Source organism: Vidua macroura, chromosome 1 (assembly GCF_024509145.1).
Source record: "Vidua macroura isolate BioBank_ID:100142 chromosome 1, ASM2450914v1, whole genome shotgun sequence".
Lineage (NCBI taxonomy): Eukaryota > Metazoa > Chordata > Aves > Passeriformes > Viduidae > Vidua > Vidua macroura.
In genome coordinates, this window is record NC_071571.1 from 121,491,297 (window position 1) to 121,512,486 (window position 21,190).

The window sequence follows — 21,190 nt, forward strand, 5'->3', positions numbered from 1 at the left end:
TTCTAAAAATTATCCACAATGTGCTTAATGCACGTATGTGAGTACTGCACGAGTTGCAGCAGTCATACTGGGTAAAGTAAAGCACACGTGCAAGTCTTGGTAAGATAAAAACCTCTCTGTTGGTACTAAGGCAATCCACAAATATTTTATTCTAGCAGCAGTGTGATTCCTCCAATAGAGAAGAGTGTTGATTTGTACCTATATTGGTGCTCTGTAGCTTTGCAGGTAGCTGTTTCGAGGCTGGTGGTTTTTTAAAAAAATTGAAAGAAGAAAAACCAGAAAATTAACCAACAAAGGTGAGGTTTCTTTTTAATAAGATATTTAACTGGGCCAAGGGAATTGGTACAATTCAAGCCAAAAAGTCAGACTAACAGTTTATTTAACCAAGTAGCTCAAAGCCTTCAAGATCAGAAAAGTCACAAGTCACAGACAGACATGATCTAGGTTTGTCCTTTAAGTTAGTACAGACAAAAGCAAATTTTAACTCCTTGGTGATAATAATTTCAGCATTTCCATTGCCGGCAATGGATGTTATGTCTTGGGAAAATCTGACTCCTGGTGGAAGAGGATTAAAAAACTTAAATGTATATGAGCATTCTTGTTTAATTTCTCCAAAATATTCACATTTCTAATTTCTAAAAATATTAGTAATGATAGTTTCCTTCATTTTTGGATGAGACAAAGGCTATTCAGTACCAAGGTTCCAGTTTAATTTACATCTTAAAATATATTGTGTTCTTTCTCTATTTCTTTATGGAATGACTCTCCTAATTAATCTTTTAATACTCTAAGAAAGAGTTAATATGTTAACTTTAAAAGAGGAAGCAAAAAGACAATAAAGGCTTCCTCTTCACTTGGGTTTTATCTGTATTTGCTTTGACCAGGGGGACACACAAAATCAATCTTTTCATAATCAGAGTGGGTGAGAGAAGAAAATGGCAGAGAAACAGCTGAGAACAAAACCCAATTCCTATTGACACTTGACATCCATGCTTTTGGTCTTGACAAATTTATCTAAAAAAAATTCATTATCTACATATTTATATCCAACACATTGATAAGGCACTGCACAAATTTGTGCACACGTGGCCTCATTCTTCACCAACAAGGCATTACTATCTTTCAATAGCATTTACCTTAACAATATGTAAAAGAATCATTCATTATTACAAATTTACACAAAAAATTCTTCCTGTACATGATTGTCTCAGTGATGTACCTATTAGTTTAAATTAGACATATTTTAAACTACTCTGTAATGTGCTAAAATCAAAAGTAGTTGCTGTACCATAAGGCAAAGGCTTATAATAGCCTTTAATCCTATTACACATATCCTCAGTTATATGATGTCAAAATACAGTCTGTTCATAAATAAGTAAAGATGTACAGAGTACCCTGGGTATGAGAAACCAAAACGTAAACCTTCTTTATAAGAAAATTACTCCACTGGTATATTTTGTAAAATCTCAGTCTTCATTGTGCAATCAAGTTTGCTGTGTTGAAGAAATTGTGTGTGTCACATTGAAGAGGCTAAAAACTACAAAGCATTTGCAGGTCCTTTTTCTTTTCTTCACAGGTTTGAACCTCTTATTTCCTTTTCTTTTCTTCTTTTTTTTTTTTTTTTTTTTTCTTCCCCATTTTATTTTTTCCTCCTCTATTTCTTGTTTGGTAGCAAACACGGTAACGATGAGTTGTTCAAACACTCGCATGGCTTATTTTCGTTGGACTGGCAGTACCGGAGCCAACAGCTGTTCTGAAGAAAAGGACATGCTCCTCCGTTCTCTGAAAGGGCAAGGGTTAAGACCGATTGCAGCTGCACGTCAACATGTCGAAATCACAAAGTTCTGTAGTCCAATGCTGACACAAGACACAGGCATCTCATCCACGGGCAGAAGGAGGCTCTGAGGTTTGAAAGTGCTGCTAAGCTGCTACAAGTACTCCAGTTCCAAGGCGTGGTGAAGGGCCATAAGGTCAGAGTGGCTCGAGATCCTCCAAAATGGCATAGCATGCTGTGAACAGCACAGACAACATGTAAAAATAACCCCAAGCATTCTGGTATTTAGACTCTTTGTCTTTCACAGGGATATGAGAACACTTAGGGGAGAGAAAAGGAGCTCTTAAAACTTTGAGTCCTTCAGTCTGGTTTCTCTGACCCACCCCCTAAGCATAAATTCTCAATAACAGCAAATCTATTTACAATAGGAACTACAGCAAACACATCAGGAGATCATAAGGAAGGGAGGGGCTTCTAATCTCTTTATATGAAAAACAGATTTCAGAACATTGCAGAAGAAAATATTACTTCTGGAGAAAAATAAACCAAATAACACACACATGAAGCATGTGGGTAGTTTGAGGAAGGAAACAGAAAGAAAATAAAGAAAGTGAAAGTGTTGTTTACTATCAAAATGTGTATCCTTGTAAAAAACTACTCTTGGCAGATGAGTTAAGAACAGAGTAATGGTGATTCAGAATAACTCGTGTTATGTGTGATGTGTCACATCACTTTGAAAAGATTTTTATCCCAGTGGCTTGTATAACACTGGTCATTGCTAACACTGATCTTAGAGCATCTTTTCCATATGGGACATTAAAATAAATACATATTTTTTTCCTATTAGTTGTAATAAAATCTGTCTGGGGCACAAATACTTTTGCAAAGAACCTGAATAAACCAAAAAGCATAAATCTCAGGAAAAAGCACAGATTACCTCATTCATGAAGGGCAAAAATCTACTTAAGAACTGCCTTTCTACTTGAAACTAGGGGTTCTAATGTCAACAAGAACTTTTGCATAAATTTAAAAAAAGGAAAAAGATAACCATCAGCTTTTGTCAGGAAATTATTCTATAAATCCAACGGGAAAATAGTTTCAATTCAACAATATTCTGGAGGCTAACATGATTGTGTTCACCTTTTCATTGGGTCAGTTTGTGTCCTGGCATCTTTAGGAGGCAAACCACAAGCAATTTATTATCACATTAGCTTCTAAGTTTCCCAACCATCTTATCTATGATTTCCCAAAGAGGCTTTCATCATCCTACTTCAGCACCTCCTGAGTAAATTGTTAATTCCACTGAAATCAGAGGTGAAACCCCATCTCCTCTGCGACTTTTATTCTGCTCTCCTTTTTTCATTCTGGTCTTCTCAAATTTTACGTTAGAGAAAAATTTTGAAAACAATGTTAAACTCACTGTTTCCAGCTGCACATTTACTGTAATTTTTATACCTGCCTCAGAAGACAAACACGTTAACAATCAGCCTATCACATCCTCTTTGATATGACACTCCTGATCTGAATGAAGATGCAATATGGATGCGTCAACACGTGCCCACATTCTGAGTATGCCCAGCTTCTAGAGCAAAGGAATTGCTTAAGGAAGAAAACAAAATGATCCCCAAGAAAACACCATTGTAACAGTTTCTGTTCTGCTTTGCTTTGCTCTAGAGTGTTAGAAAGCCTTGAGAAACAGCTAACTGAATCTCAGCTTGAAGATAAAGTAATGAGCAATGGCTGACAATGGAGAGAACAAACCAAACAAAATTCAGAGACAATAGAGGTATATTTTTTTGAAAAAAATGCTTGTGATATTTCCAAAACACTTTAATAGATGGATCTCTTCCTTAAGAAGGAAATGTTATACACTAAAACATTTTTTTCCCTACATCTTCAATCTGGACTTCCACTGTACTATCTCTATGCTCCACCAGGTACAGAAAGCAGATGCAGTTAGCTCACTCAGTTACAACTCCATGTCCCAGGGTCTTTCTTCCCTGTTACATTATACAGGCAGCCTACCCTCTGTGCTCTGTCAGGCTAGACTTCTTAAGGTTTCTGCTTAAGCTTTCTGCTGCTTTCCAACTCACAGATTTCCTAAAGACGAACTTCTTGCATCATGTTCAGGAAATGAACCAGCAAGACCAATATGAAATAAAAATTGCTAGTCATGCCATTCTCTGGATTTTGCAAAAGCTTCTGTGCACCTATCTCTAACTTAGGCTGCAAGATCATTCTGGCAGAATTTGAAATGTCTGAAAGAGGTACTACATCAAGCACAAAGAGTCATGGGTGCTTGCAGCAGGTCCATGCTGTGTTTGCCAGATGACTGCACAGGTCGGCGACACTCAGCAGTCAGGCTGAGCAGATGCTTAGCCTCCATTTCATGGGAGGTTGCAGCTTCCCTCTTCTCTCTCAAATCCCTGTCAGGTGGGACACAGCTGGTCTCCCTGACAGCAGCCATAGCTCCCTGCTCCTCCTCTTAGTCAGCTTGGCAGCAGGTCTATTTTAGCCACTGGGTCAGGGAGGTGTAAACAGCACACCTATGATGCGGCTGGCAAAGACTTTGGTGGACACCTGCCTTTGCAAAGAGTCTCTGCAGAAGCCAAGAGTCAATGACATGGATGCCCTCCAAGGTCAGACAGCAAATCAATGAATAGGGAGAACTATAGGAATAAATTCTTGGCTTCCAGCTCCTACTCCATGCAGCTCCAGCTTTATAACTGCTTCCCTAGTAACAACCTCAGCATCACAGAGCATACACACACCAGGCAGATAGAGCAGTTAAAGACTCTGATTGATTTAACAGAAGGTTTAGCTTCTGCTAAATCAAATTACAGCACCTCTTGCTAGATGCCCATGTGCAATATTGAGTTTTGGATTACCCTGTTTATGGGTCAGCTGTTGATGATCAGATTTTAAACCAAAACTGTAAGCAGTCATAATTTTCACTATATATTTCTATCTCAAATTTAGTTAAGTGCCCTCTGCATTATTTATGTCTGTCTGTGAAAGGAGTATACCTATACTCCATGCAGTTACTGCAGTGAAGTGTGGAATGACAATAGAGTCTCATGAAAAAAAAGAGGCTGTGTAATTCTCAGGATTATAATTATTTTCAGTGCTCCTTCATGTATGTCTAAAGGCCAGCTGCACAAACCCAAGAAATAAAGCATGCCAAGAACATGGTGCCTGCATGGGGCTGGAATCTGCTCTGATGCCCTGGGCATGGCTGAATGTGGCCAATTCAGATTTCTATCAGTCTGACCCTACAGTATGGCCTTCAGGGCTGTGAGGAGGCAAAACAAACCTGATACAGATCTATATGTATCTGTATGTTTGTGTGTATATATAGAGCCTCACACACATATTCATATATATGCATGTGTTTTCATGAGGCATGTACATTAATTTTCACTCCATCTAAGATAATGATTTTGTATGAAATTAGAACCTTTAAAGTAACAAAATTATCATACAAAACCTTATCTATTATTCCTGTATTAACATGCATTGTTGATTCACAACTATTCAGCCATGTCAAAAGTGGCAACACACCCGTGAGATGGAAGTACATTTTCTCTTGCCAAATGACTTGAGATCATTTGAGAGAGCAAGAGATCCATTGTATACATATATGTACTCAATATTGCCTTTAAAAAGCCATCCCTGCCAACACTTAGCACACCCATGCCATGCAGAACACTTCTATTCTGAGCCAAGCAAGAAATGCTAATCTCGCATTTGCTGCTGCGGGAGAATGGATGACAAATGCCAACCACTAATAAATAGGTGGTGAAACTGGATGCATTAGTATCTAATGGAACTCTAAGTCTACTATTTCAACATCTTCCAAGTAAATATGAAGCTTTTGTCTTTTAAAAATCATGAATTGTTTGGTAGATGATACTTAGCAATAAAACATCTATGAACTTTTAAATTATTTGATTTTGATGACATTTTGAAATTAAATATGATGGCAAAATTTTGGTTTTGATGTAAAAAGCATAAAAATGAAACTACAAATTTAGTAAGCCTAATAATTAGAGTATTATTAAATAACCTAAGATATTAGGCTATTTTATTTCTGAAATAGAAATAATTTTATTGTCAGCATGTACCTACTAAATGTACAAAACTTCAGCTATTTTACTCCACAAAATACTGTTGCTATTTATACACATGCAAAACAAATCCATTTTTTGACAGCAACACCAAACAGTGCAGATTATCCTCTATCCTCCTTCCCTTAAATGAATACATATTTATATAAAAACTTACTCCCGAGATTTGTGATGGATTTGAATAGAAAACTCATCAGTTTTTGTCATCTTTCACAGTATTTTTATTGTATTCCTGCCAGATTTGCTAAGCAGCCGTCTTTACTTCCTACCCCAAATCTGACCAGCACAGTGTGACTCTGAGCTTAAAAGCAATGGCATATTGGATACCCATTTATATTCTATTTATTGCTCCACAAAGATTTATGATTTTTCCTCCAAGGCAGCATGACCATTTTGGAGACAAAGGAGAAGCCCATTTGCCTAGGTTCTCTTGAATCACCTGATGTAAAATCCAGCTCCTCAGTGCAGAGGAGCCTTTGTCTCATCTCACAAATTAGAAATCCTTTGGAGAATTCTCCTAAGCAGAAAAACTCAGGAGTTGGGGTTTTTCTGTCTTATTAGTATTTCCTGAATATGTCTCCAAAGACAAAGGCAAAAGTTGAGCACAAAACAAAACACAACAAAGCAAAACAAAATAACCTCCAAAACCAAAACACAAAACAAAGCAAAGCAAAGCAAAATGCTGTGACAACGGAGTTTCTGCCAGAAACCCCAGACCCTTGTACTGAGAACAGCTGTGTCACCACAGTGGCACTCTGAGGTGGTGGCTCTGACCCACACTGGCACTGGTGCCAGCACCCAGAGCACCCTTTGGACTTTCACACAGGTTTCTCTGTGCCCTCCTTCCCCTCTTTTCCTGGGGAAGCTGATATCAACCTTTGTGTGAACCCTGGTGTTACGGCCAAGCTTACTGGCTGCTGCACTGACCCAGAAGGGTACGATCATTCCTCAATCCACAGTGCAAATATCCTGAGAGTTTTAATTGTTTCATCAAATATTTTGCTGGAAATGACAGCTAAACAAAGGTGTCAATATCATAGTTTGACTAATGCTATCAGAAATGTAACAGTGTATTCCGTTTACTTACATCAACCAAAACAGGCATTTTGTGAACAAACTGTTTATCCTAAAAAGGTTTCTCAATAAAGCAATGATCTTTTAAGTGGCATTAAAAAGTTTCTATTATTGAATTTTTATACTAATGACAATAATAAAAATATTTTAAATGTTTCTTTTATTTTTCTACTGCTGTATTGAGTCAATATTTTCCATGAATGAAGGGCATACATGAAAATCTTGTTTTATGATGAAGGAATTTATAAATTATTGGTAAATTATTTTTAATAATAAACCTTAACTTTCTTACCCCCTAAGCTGGAAGTTCAACCTTTTTTTTTAATCCACTGAATGAACATAGAAAAAAAAAACTCTAATTAAATAGGCTTGAAAAGACTCATTACAGTTTACATGTAGACAATGAAGTGCTATCTAAAGAAGGTTGTACTGTTTATGTTCTAAATAGTGTAAAGAAACACACATATGCTGATGACTTCACCACAGGCCAAAGTCCTACAGAAAAGTGCTGTGCAAAGAGGTAACAGAAGACCTGTCCCTTCTCTGGAGAATACCACAAACCTGACATGCTGATGGGAAGCAAGGAGAGAAGGAACCAGCTACCAAAATTCAGGGGTAAGCATGACAATGGGGTACATCACAGGACAGTTATGCCACTATGGATTGATATGGTTTGGGTAGTTTTGGGGAGGCAAAGCTTCTGTTTTGTTTGTGTGCTCTCCAGAGAAGGTTTCTACTCTTACAGGATGTGAAGGAAAAAAACTAAAAAGGCAAATCCTGCATTCCCAGTGTGAAATTGTGATTTCTTACTTGGTGGAGTAAGAAGCAGGACAAGAATCATAGAAGCATTTTCCTAAATCAGATTGATAGTTTATGCAGAAAGGCAGGGCTGCTGGTCTACTTATTGACTCCTCTGGCATTGCTGCAGCAGATAATTTAATCCAGAGCATCTAACATGCTTTCAACCTGAAAATTCCTTCCACCAGGAAAGAATACACACAAGTAATTGCACAAAGGAACTTTCTATACTGCTACTCCTCTTAGCAACTGGAAAGGCTTTCTCTTATGTTTTTCTGAATCATGTTTCCTGTTGAAAAAAGCAGTGGAATAGATAATGTTACCAAAAGGACTACTCCTGCCATTATCATATACAACACTACTTCACCGAGCAACAGAAAAGGAACAAAGAGAAGGAATTTTTCTCCCCCCCCTCCGATCTTAAATACAGCTTTTAAAATGTAATCATTTGCAGCGGGAAAACATTTCTCTGCAAAGATGAAAGGCATTTCTGAAGGAGAAAGGAGCAAACTGTTCCCGTCAGTCCGCCAAAGGGATATATGAAACTGAGACTCTGCAAAGTGCTGGGACGAGCCGGGAACCTACCCGCAAGGCTTCAGGGGCACAAAACCCAGATTTCATGAAGCAAAACCAGTCAATGGTTGTTAAAACGCCATGTGGACTAATTAGTTTCACTTCTCCAATTTAGAAAGTCACAGTGGAAAGAGATAGAAGTATCACAGAGAGTTTTGTGGTGAAAAAGCAGCTGTGTAAAAGCAATTTATCTGTGAAAGGAAGCAAGAACAAAAATGCCCGTTTTCCTGCTCTTTCTCCTATTATTCAAATAGCTGAGGTTATGCCTCATTCCTCCAAGCAAAGAGTGTGTATCTGCAGGCTACCTTGGGTAGTTTTTCAAGCAAGACTACAAATAAAGCCTATTATTTGTGAATGGGAAGTGTTGCTTTTTATACAGCTTAATTCACATTGAAAAAAAAAAAGTGATTGTTTTCCCTTCTTCTCAGTGGAAAGGAAAAAATAATAGACAGTCAAATAGTATCCTCTGCTCAGTTATCTGAGATTATGAATGCATGCCAAGCCACAGGTTGTTGTCTGAATGAAGAATCCAAATTATGGACACACAAGAAAACGGAAATTCCTGTATACATACTCCAGTCCTACATGTCTTTTTAAGGTGTGACATATATGTATTTCATACAGTCAAACAGCATATTGCCTTTGATCACTAAGAATCACCATATTTTGCTTACATTCATAACATCCTATGTGGTATTTTGGGTTGCCAAGGAAAACAGAACTGTTAGTTCTTGGCACAAAAGCCAGGGCCCATTTTCTGGCCCCTTTTTGAAATGCATCAAACATACATAGTTTAATGTGTCTTTTGGAGAACAGCAGGGCAAATCATTATCTATAATCTTACCTGGCTTTCTACTAGATATAGTCAACACAGACTTTGTAAGGCAAAGATATCCAACCTAAATGTCAATGCATGCTGTCCCGTGCTGAAGAAAAGACAATTTTCCAGCCTCTTGAAACCAACCCCCACTGAAAGAAGGCCATTACCTTTTTTGCGCCTTGTTCTTCTTCGACACCATCTCCTATAACGACATACACTACTTTTCTTCCAAATCTTTGAATTATTCGCTCAAAACAACTTTCCTTTCCTGAAAGAAAAAGATCAGACTATTCAAGATAGGTGGTGATGGGATGTTATCAAATAAATAACTTTTTAGCCTGGATCTCCCCAGCCTTTGGAATTCTTAAGCAGAGCTACAAGATGAGAAGAGTCTGTCCCTCAGGATGGTGTATCAAGGCCCACTGCAGCATAGACAGCATCCTAGAGGTCCACAGTATGACCTTTCGTGTCTCATTCCCTAATATGACACAGGTTTTGTGGGGAATTTCACCACCAGGAGAATTATCTACCATTTGCTTATAACCAGTAGCTTGATTTCAGTAAATTGATTGAAGCTGAATTGAAATTCTAGCTTTTTCTCCAAAACCTGTGACATGATTAATCACAGCTCCTGAAACAGTAGTACCCTGACTTACAAGGTCATGCAAAAGATTAAGATTTAAATGCCTGTAATCCAATACATGGGCCGTGTCCTTGATCCTACACTGGGATCCATTCATATGGGTCATTCCTGCACACATCTAGGGAAATGATCTCAGTGCTCCAGCCCTATGCACAAGTACCACAGAAGCACAGAAATGCTAAGGGTTGGAAGGGACCTTAAAATTCATCTAGTCCCAATTCAACCTGGCATGTGCAGGGACACTCCCACTATAATAGGTTATTTAAGGTTATCCAGGTTATCCAGGCTATCCAAGGCCTTGCCCAACCTGGTCTTGAACACTGCCAGAGTTGTGGTATCCACAACCTCTCTGGGCAACCTGTTTCAGTGTTTCACCATCCTTACAAGTAAAGAATTTTCTCATAATAGCTAACCTAAATTTCCTCTCTTTCAATTTGTAGCCATACTGGGAAGTTTCAGGTATGGTACTGAGAAGACAAAAGAAAGCAAAAGCCTAAAACTGAGTTTTCTCAAATGTCCCCATTCTGAAAGGTCACTTTAGTCTGGCCATGGGACATGCTAACCTGTGTGTCTACAGCACTGGGTGGGGAAAATTGTGGTTTTTTAAAATAGTTATTTCAGCTAAAGAGCAATAAAAGCATAAGAAAAAGTAGGCTGGAAATTAAATGAAATCTTCTAGCCATTAAAAGCCAAACTACTTAATGATATAATTTAACAGTGGCACTAGGTGTAAGAAACCTCCAACACTGAGTTGAAACAGTGTTTGAATATTACGAATCGTGTCATGTTACAAAAACTCCATGGTTTCCTGTGACAGTCAGTGACAGAACACATTTTTCCAAAACCACCCTTCTATCCCATATACCTGAAGTCACAAGTGAAGATTTATTAAAATATGTTTTAATTAAAATGTGTATTTAAAGCATTATATTTCAAAGCTATAATTTACTATAAAGTTTTGACAGAGGGCACTGTAACTTTAATATTCAGGAAACATTTTAAGCATTTTATAGGAATGCTTTCAAATTTCTCTGTAAAACTCTGAACCAATTTTTGTTTTGTCTTGTTAAAAAAAATCAAAAATATCCCACTTGAGCTTGCTGTATTATAGATACTTAAGAACACATGAAAAATGTGTTCTTGTGTGCCACAATTATGAGGGAATCTTAGACAGAACAGATATGTCATAATCACATTAAAAACTACAAACACCATTGCCATCTGGTCTGGGGTACTTCCACATACTCAGAATAACATCTTTTATACTGAACCAGAAAACAGAAATAAACATTTGCCTGGCTGAAGCTTATTACAGTCAGCATGAAGAAACTTAAATAATTACATTCTGCTGCAAACATTCTTGCTTCTGGTAAATTGTTTACCAAAATTTTCTCCAGAGCCCATGAAAAGAAATGAAGCCAGGGCTTACCTTTACAGAATTTCTCCTACTGCTACTCCAGGGAGACTTCAATGTTCTGTACTTACCACTTCTTAAAACCCTTCTCAGCTGCTACACAGCCCCACAGTTTTGAGAAATGATGAGAAAAAAGCAGCTACATTTCTTTCTAATAGAGACTGTACCACTGTTAATAGAGCTATACAAAGCTTTCTGTGCTGGATCATCACACATTCGAAAAGCACTTTTAGGATGCTTTAGCAACGTTCCATGAGGATCAGGTGTTACTAATCTCTGTATCTGCTACAGTGAAAGCAAGTTAGAATTAAATATAGACTACAATACTTTTCTTTTTAGAAATACAGCTTTAAATGTATCACAACATGATGAAAATAGCTCACCTATTTTAGTTGCACTGTAAATATTCTCTATGGGAAATACAACTCCTAGTCCATACAACAAGACTTTTGCCAGAGCTGGAATTAGCTGAGTAGTTGTTACAAGAATGTTCACACAGTTTGTCCTATGGAAGAGAAAATGCAAATATCCTTTTTTAACTAAACAGAAAAAAACAAACAAACAAACAAACAAAAGCAATAGAAGGAAAATCTTACCCCTCCCAAAAGAACCCCTCAACATTATTATTACCACTTTAAAAGAACTTTTTTTTTTTTTTTTTTTTTTTTAACACTGTACTGAGGAACAAGGTGCGGCATGGTCAGATCAGAATAAAAAATTACGATAAGGTCCTCCAGTTTCAGCATTTTGCCCACCACACCAGACAGCCTCTTCCAGATCATCATCAGACACCCTAGAGCTTCCTTCCTACTCTTAATACTCACCTTGAATGTATGAGAGTGAGTGCTTTCAGTGCAAGTGTTAACCAAGAATCTGTCAAAGCTTCAATTTCTGCTCTTAGTTGCAACCAAGCCTCTCTTTTTGCTGGACCAAGAAGACCTGTGGAGTAGACAAGGGCATGTCTGCACTGGTATTAAGTAGTGCTCTGTCATTTTCCTTTGCTTTCACCAGCTCAGACAATTTTCTGCACACTGCAAACTAAACACTCACTAAACACTCCTAAAAAGGAGTAGAAACCAGCTCTTCCCATTTACGACCTCTAATCCGTGTCTGTTAGACCCTCCAGAGTCACTTGCCTCCAACGTTATTTTTGTAGGTGTTGTATATTTCTTTTACTCGTCTGTAGCGGAAGGCCAGTTTCCGCATCCAGTCCACTCCTCCGCGCACGCCGGTCGCCAGGCACAGATTGGCACTGGTGGCAGCCGCGGGAAAGCCGTCTGTTCCGAAGTTATATGTGCTGGGCAGAGATAAAAAAACCCACAGATTAATAAAAGGCAACAGGCTACATTGAACCACCAGCTACCCACTTGGCTGGTCAAGAAGACAGTTAGAAGAGAGTAGGCTACTGTGAGCATTCCAGCAGCCCATCTCTTGCCCAGGAAGGAATTTGCAAAGCAACTTTTTATCTTAATGAGTTCTCTTGTACCTTAAATCTTGACCGTTGTCATCCGAAGACACGTCGTCAATGTGAACCTGGTCGCATTCCTAAGGTGACAGAGAGATTTTATAGTTTTCTTGATTTTGCTAATCTTGAAAACAAAGCTATATAAAAAAATCTATGAACAATCAGGGATATTTTTAATTGTGGAAATCAGTAGATGGCAGTCTTGTTAAAACAACTATTTTACCTATTCCTTGTGCTCATTTCTTAGAATAAATGCACACTGTCATTAGCTACTACTATTAAATGGCTTTCCAAAAACACATTTTTGTGTTTAGAAAGGAAAGTGGTTAAAAACAATTAGCATATGTGTTCCATAAATGTTCTTGTAGCCTTTCAGGTACCTTAAAACATCATGCTGCTCAAAGCTGATTCAGTCAGTGCATAAGTGTAACTGAAACCAGACATTTTGGTAAATGTAACATATTAGAAAAATTAAACCTGATGCTAACCGCCAATGAAATTATGACCTCTGATTGCTGTTGAGCCACACACCAACACAGCCTGAGGCCAGTGTTTCAGAGGAGTGCAGATGAAAAATCTGTTCCTAGTTTGCCATTCATTTGAGAGTTGTGAGTTTCCTTCTCTCTCTTTGGTCTTAGTGCATGAAAGCAGCATGCAAAGATGAAGAAAATCTGAACAGAAATACCCAAATCAAACCATCTTTCTTCATCTGCTTGCCTGCAAACTAACACAACACATTAAAAATTAGCTTTGTCCATCACTAAATTAAAAATTGCAATGTATATTGTTTATGCACAAAAAATTCATTGAAACATTACTATTAACATTTTAAGTGTTGGCAGGAAAGCAAACAAACCTCTGACACTTTAGATCAATTATCAATTCAATGCTTGTAACAATAATGGATTTCAATTATTTTAATAATTTCCTCTTTTCTCTCCTAATGTGAAGTCCTATAACAAATATGATCTATTTTAAAGATGAAAATATTGCAATCCTTTATTTTTGTGTTGCTTTCCTCTGAACAAATTTTTCTCTCTCCATGGATTTGTGAGGAAGGGAGGGATGATAGAAGTGGAAAGAAACTCAAACCAGCTGTTCCCTAACAGAATTAAAATCATGACCCTCAACCCTTTTTCTAAAACATCTATTTTCCAGCCAACCCTCTCCCAGCAAGCAGCAAGCTCCAAGGAGGAAAAGACTTTGACCCTGTAACCTTCTCCTCCTCTCCTGAGGTCAACAACCTCAGATAAGAAAAAAGCTGAAGAAGCCTATGTGGCCTCACATGGTGGCTGTGGATTCTAGATTTTTAAAAACACTGGTTTACAAAAAATGCCTCAGAAACCTGAAATGTTTTGAAGAAGAAGGTGTGGTCTTTTGCACTTGTACAACATATTCTTACTATAATGCTTACTCTTCTGTATCTTACACACAGGTAGCTTGTGCTAAAGAGAGAGGTAGTAGTGACAACCGGCACAGGAGAGACAATATTACATTTGCTCATATTTAACCAGCATACAGTGAATTTCCTCCTTAGGCAGACAAAATGCATTAGATGTACATTCACAGCTGAAACTACAAGTGTGAGCATATGCTGCCAGGCTTTGAAAATCAACTTGGCTGAAAAAAGAGCCAGAAGCTTCTTCAGCAAGTTATCAAATTCCCATAATTTTTTACTGTTTTTCTGTTTAAAACCTAGAGCAAATGCCCATCCAAAAGCACACCACATTAACAATTCAAATATGAGCTGAGTGTAAGCTAAAGTAGCAACACCCTCCTGAATTCATTAGCTTCCCACTTTAGTTACTCTTCTACTGCTCAGTGATTTCTCCTTCCCCAGCTTCGAAACTATGAATGACAACTGCAACAAGCTGCTGGAGAAGAGGACTCAAAATAGAAATCTGTGAATAAGAAACTTGTTTTTTTTTGTAACCACTAAACTAAAGGAAGGAGTAGAAGCTCATCTTCTCAAAGGAGCAGATGGAAGAAGGAATAACTCAAAAAATTTCCAAATTCAACTCTCTCAGGGAAAAGATGGAGGCAGGAAGAATGAGACCACTACATCTTAGATACCGTAGTTAGAGAGAACCTGGGGACTTGGAGCTTTAATTCACAGCGCAAGCTTTGGATCATGACATTCTCCCCTTCTGTCTGACCACCTGCATGGTAGGTAGAAAGTGAGAACCGCAGTGATATATTAGAAGTAGAAGTTGTGGCATCAAAAGAAAGAATTATTTTGGAGAGAAATGCCCAGAAAATAAATCTGAGACTAAAAACTGGTAGGGCAAAGGTACAGAAACAGAGTCACGAAAGGAAGAAAAAGGAAGAAAATGTCACAAGCACTGCAAATTTTGGACAAAATATCGGCTATAATAAGAGAGAGATAGTCCTCTTTTGTCAGGAATAAAAGAAGAGAAAAAAAGTCAGGAAGGGAACAAAGCACAAGAGATACATGTTATAATTTGGAAAGGATTAAAGCCCAATGTGATTGACACTATGTTACAGCTAAAGGGAGGTCACAAACAGTGCACGACTGTTTTGTTCCTTTTGAGTGGCAGGGCACGGCTTTGAGGCTAAATGTGAGCTTTGAGTGCCAGGTATTTTTTCACGCTGTCTAGCTGACTTCGGCTTTGGGCTAATGAGTGATGGCTGCATTTTTCCACCCCTTAACATGGTAAGGAAAAACATTCATTTAGCAATTGCTCTTTTAGCAGAGAAGTTATTTAAGAGTAATTCTTCAAAGAAGCCAATTACCCACTCATCATTAATTGGTGTGGTCCATTCTTCCATCAGAACCTCTTGTATTTGTTTTCACCTGCTTGATTTGTGTAGAACATTCTATTTGTGACCTACCTGAGACACTACTCAGTCCTCTGATTAGATATAAGCAAGCACACACACAGTCAACAACTTAAAATAACAGTTAGCTCAATATGCACCATAATCAGGGATATGGTAAAACACTGCCCAAAAGATAAAGTATGCCCTTCAAACCAGAACATTTTCACAAAGGTGTGTATATAAACATAGACTCTAAAATCCTCAAGTACTTCTCAGAAAAGCTTCTGTGAGGGGAGATGACTTATAGCTAAATGGCCATCCAGAGGTGGGGGGAGGGGGGGGGAAGTTTGTTTGCAGGCTCACCATTTCAAACTTTCATAAATGTATTTGACATTTTTGTAAAATTTTCATAGGAAATACAGTACTAGAATTCTCCCTCTAATTCTCTGGCAAAGTGAGATCTGAAACAAATACTGAGAGTCCCTGTAGAAACACTGTTATTTATGCAGATGTATTTTATTATGACAGGATCAGTTTATCAGTCAAGTCCAAAGCAGAAAATTAAAATTGTGGGATTCTCTTAAAATAGGCTGAATTGGCAAATAAGGAGCAAAATATCCTGTGGCTTACATATAAAGCCTATGCAGCTAGCTGTGTTTTGCTCCTAAACATGTCGACCTTGCAACTTCAGCGTATCCAGTTTGAAATCTTCAGGAGGAACTACAAGTGATAACATGTTTGTACTGAAGATTTGTATTTCAGCCAGACAGGCTGAGATGCAGCTCTGCATTTTTGGATCAATCCCTGGAAAGCAAAATCCACTTGGTATTGTTTAGAAGTAATATTTTGAGGGAAAAGGGGATTGTCAGCATGCGTAACCTGGCAAATCTACCAATAGTAGCTTACGAAGTTACTGCCCATGCTGTCCTTTTTTGCTCTTTCACACAGCTGGCTTGCATGGATCCATGTGTTTGTGTCCCTCAGACCTTTCTGTGCCACAGCTGGTAGCTTAGATTGAATCTCCTGCAGCAGCTCAATTAAACCAACAGATGTTGCATGGAATAGCTGAGATTTGTTTCTCCATTCCCTTCTATCAGCTCTGCTTTGGGGCTCGAAGCAGCAGCAGATATGCACTTGCAAGAGCAACTTAAAGCTGCTGCAACCATTTGCTAAGTGAGTGTCTCCAGTGAAATGCAGCAAGGCAAAGACAAATTGCAATCAAAAATGAATGACTAGGTGAGTCTAGCCTAAGATTTGTACATGGAAAGCTTATGTCTTCTCCCCGCTCCATTCCCAAAGCATTTGTTAACTTCTTCCTGCTGAGTTTTCCTCCTTCTCTCTTCTGTTTTTGTACAACAAGCCAAAAACTCCCAGAGATGCTCCACAGTAATCATTCACAGCTCTTAAAATGCCTGGACCTATGTAGTTCTCTAGAATCATTCCTTTAAACTAACTTAGGATCTTTATAAAGATTCATATGCAAAGCATTAACTTATGGCAGAAGTGTTCTGCAAATATTTATATTACTTTGCTCCTTCACTACCACCCGTCAAGTTGTGTACTTCTGCCATAATTATGTAAAATATGCTTCACTACTCAACTTACTATAGGAAAATTAATAACAATAATAATAAAAAGAGAGATTAAGGCTGTTATAATAGTTCTCTTATCCGTGCCAATACTACATGCCAAGTGGAGTGACGCAAAAGCTAGCATGCTGATCCTCTACATTTCTGTGTTACAAAAGTAACAAAAATAAATCTAATAATTCTGCTGTCTTTGAATAAACACTGACATAAGGTAACTCTGGAAAAGTCTGCACATTATAGAGAGGAATAACATGAATAACATTAACATAACCTCATAGGATGCTGAAATATTACAGTTTCAAATCTGCTGATTGTAGCTAAAAAACATTTTCACATTTGGTTAATCTGCTTAATTTACCGTGAGAAAACTAACACCACACTGCCAACTAATTGTTCCAATACCTTAGTCTGCAAAGTCAAACAAGAGAGGGAAAAAAAACCCCAACCAACAACTACCCTTCAGAATGAGCTATTTTCATTTTGCCTTTACATCAGCAGGCCCATTGAGACATCCTGGAAGCTGGCCAACTCACAGGAAATGATTGCTGGGATTCTCTGTTCCTCTCATATCTGTCATTACGCAATTATATCCACTGCTTCATTTTCCCTACTGAACAGTAGAGAAATTTGGTCATGTACATGTGAGAACAGATCTAGCAAAACAAGTTAAAGATGCAATCCTTTATAAATATGAAGTATCTGTAAAAAAAAAAAAATTAAAAAAAAATCCCCAAGTGTACACTGCAGTGATTTTAATGCAGCTTTTTATGACAGCAGTACCTCTGTTTATGTCTTTTCCAGGAATAAGATATATATACGATTTTAGTTGTATATCCCCTTTAAGACTATTATCTACTCTACAAATACTCATCACTCCTATTAGCCATCACAACGTGCTTCTTTCGGAATCACAGAGTTACAGATTGTCAGAATTGTTTTTTGCCAGGCAACAATTACGTATTTCAAAGCTAGGTTGTGAACACCCCATGCCCCCATCTTTTTACTCATAGTTGTGACCACATGCACCAACATTATTTTCCAGCATTTATTAAGCTTTAGCAGTCAACCTTTGGTTTTCACTTGACTAGAAGGATAAAATCTCTGGTATGTGCAGGTTGGAAAATTGAACAACAGCACATCTACATCCTCTGTGTGTGTGTGTATATATATACACATACACATATGTATAGTATGAAATGTGCCTAATGCTTCCCCACTGTACTTCTGTGCTTGCTAAATACACAAAACCCTCTGCACTTCCTTTCAAGCCAAGGCAACAAAGGCTGAAGTGCTGAGCTTCCTAAGCCGTCATCGCGGAGCGCCTGCTAACGCACAGCACAAATCCATGTGAAAGAGCAGCCACTGCGGTTCGCAGCTTCTCAACGCTGGCACTAAATTGGCAGGACCTGTCATCTCTGTCTAGCCTGCACTTTGTGACCCTAACATTTTCTTTTCTTTCCCACCACAATTATTCGGTGCTGAAGAAAAAAGGTGCAGATTACCTGTGGGTCAGGCACAGGATATTAAGAACAAAGAGAGTTCTTGAAATCCACTTCATTCTGTCTGACAATTTGTGGATGAACAGTCAAGGAATTAAATTGGGCTGTGAAGGCTTTCAAAATGCTCCCATTTTAAACTTAAGACTATAAAGAGAAGCTTATTATTTTAAAAAAGTACACAAAAACCCTACCAAAATCCCCCAAATCCTATATTTTATTGTTAAATAGAACATCAGAACAAAAAAAAAATTATTATCTATATAAATTATCTAAATAAATTTATTATCTATATAAATTATTATATCTATATTAGCTGTTATAAATACTGAGGACTAAGAACTGGAATTATTTACAAACTCTTTTTCATAGCCAATGACTTTAAAGTACTCTCCTGCACTGAACATGTAACCCTTTTATAGCACACAATGGATGCCATTCTTTTCTAATAGAAAAAGTGATTAAAATTCTATTTTGCTTGCTCATATCAACAAATGCATTTGGATCAAATATGATACTCTTGAAGTAAACAGTGTATATTCCAAAATACAGATCTTATTCTACAACTTTTGTTTATTGAACTAGCTACGCTAAAATCAAGGTTTACATTTTCATTTCAACTACATCTTGTAACTGGAAGAATCCTATTTAAAATAAAACATGACATAAGGAAGTATCTACACGGCAACTGCAGTGGGTAGAGTGTCTCTCTAAAAATCAGTTTTTGCTCCAACTCTGACAAAGTAATTTGTTGTTTTTTTCTATTATGTTATTCTATTTCTGTATATTTTGCAGGAAGGGAAGAGGAAGGGGATGTCAAAGAAAAAATTTTACCAATAGATAGAAACAGCTAAATAAAACTCAAGTGAATCTGCTTGAAGGGTGTGTTTTATTCCTGGAGATAGTGGTGTTAAGTTTAAAGTGTCAAATTAATTGTATTTTAAAAGGCCGGCACTTCACATGTAAATACTTTCTTTATTATATGATTCCTATTATCTGCTAATATATGCTTTTGCAAAGAGAAAAAAACTCTGTGATTAATGGGAGACAGTGAAAATAAAATATGAAGATATTTTAAGAAGAAAAAAAAGCCATGAATCTCATCAGAATGTAATGAATTATTCCCTAACTCATTAACTTGAAAGTACACTTTTAGGAACATATAGATTTTGTTGAAACTATATACACTACAGATTGTTAAAATATATTTAAAATTTAAAGGACCTAAAAATTAAACTTATGAAAATAATTATTTTTCCACAAAAGCCTTAAAATGTCTCATTTCTCTGGAAATGAGGGGTTCACGTGGAAATTTTCACAACGTAACCTAAGCTGAGTCTTTCAGTTCCACATGACCAATTAATTCAAACTTGCTGGGCCTTGATGCTGTTGATAATATTCTAAATGCATCTGTTTGAAATGAAAGCTGAAATACTTTGAGGAAGTGAGTCTCCCATCTTTGTAATTGTGTGCTAATGAGACAAAGCCAGGCTTTAACATTCTCTCTACTAGCCTTGCCAGTATGGACAGCAAAAGCATTTTTTATGGGCAGCCTGAAGACCTTTCCAGAACCCTTTGGTTTTTCTCTTTCCTTTTCTTTCCCACTCCCAGTGTTGTGGGGCAGATGTTGGCCCTTGTGCTGCTGCTCAGTGGCAGAAGTGGGGAGTGAGCTGACCCATCACTGCCTTGCCCAGCCAGAAAAGAGGACAACAATCCTTTGTCAGAGCTTTAAGAGTGTCAGCTAGAGAGACAAGAGTTTTTGTGCCACCTTATAGCCTGTGGTGGTCTAACTCCAGGGAGAAGCAACAGAAAGGTGAATAAAGTGATAAAGCGCTACGAGCATGGTAGGCTCCTGGATATTTCAGCTCAGATGTACATCTGCAAAGAACAACCCATGTGATCCTCTTGAGAAAGGAAATCATATAGGCTGTATTTTTAGTGGCACCTAGCATGAAGGTACTTGTCATTTGACATGTGAAAGAAATTAAGTGGTTAATAAGTTGCATAAGCCTATAGGAATGGTCTTCTCAAGTGAGTAAAGGAGGTATTTGTTATTCTTTGTAGCTCTAACACTCAGGAACTACAGAAGCACATTCCACAACAGGCAGGCATCTTGCATTTCAGACGGGTTGAGGCTTTTAGCTGTGTTTTGCACACACCAGCAAAGCCACAGTTCTGCCTGAATTAAGACTTTGTTTTGCATTTTTGTTCATTTACCTACAGCTACACGTGTGATGTAATTTAGTCCCACATTCATGAAGTGGAACTTCATTAACTTTCTGCTAGTCACCCATGGTAGTAGTATCACAGATGAGAAACTATCGGGAAAACTCTGTGCTGTGATTTGTACTTCCTTTCCTCTCTCCACCCTTCCTTCCTGCACTGCAACTGAGCTGTTCTTGAATTGCTACTGTGGAAAATTAAATGCAAATACATGGGCTTTGTGTCTCAGTCTGAATGTTCCCTGTCCCTCAGCACAGGGAACTGCTCTAATGCCTGGAAGGGAGTTCACAATTGTTGATGAGTTCCTTAGAAAGTGAACTTGTCTTTGCCAACTATTCACAGAACTTATAGTACTTTAAAAATAAGGTTTGTATCTCTAAAAATAAATTTAATGCTTTTAAAAGGTTTTGGAA

At 37.7% G+C, this 21,190-nt stretch overlaps 1 protein-coding gene across 2 annotated transcripts in view; it reads right to left on the reverse strand.

Moving 5' to 3' along the window:
* Nucleotides 1–362: 362 nt before the first annotated feature.
* The window catches only part of EYA1 (EYA transcriptional coactivator and phosphatase 1), a 158,015-nt gene continuing 137,187 nt past the window's right edge, over nucleotides 363–21,190 (reverse strand). For both annotated transcript variants that reach the window (XM_053990742.1, XM_053990753.1), the window contains 6 exons: nucleotides 12,710–12,768; nucleotides 12,360–12,520; nucleotides 12,048–12,162; nucleotides 11,607–11,728; nucleotides 9,334–9,434; nucleotides 363–2,009 (listed from right to left, as the gene is read on the reverse strand). In XM_053990742.1, coding sequence (XP_053846717.1) covers nucleotides 1,929–2,009; nucleotides 9,334–9,434; nucleotides 11,607–11,728; nucleotides 12,048–12,162; nucleotides 12,360–12,520; nucleotides 12,710–12,768 — 639 coding nt within the window. In that variant the 3' untranslated portion in view covers nucleotides 363–1,928. The remainder of the gene's footprint in view (nucleotides 2,010–9,333; nucleotides 9,435–11,606; nucleotides 11,729–12,047; nucleotides 12,163–12,359; nucleotides 12,521–12,709; nucleotides 12,769–21,190) is intronic.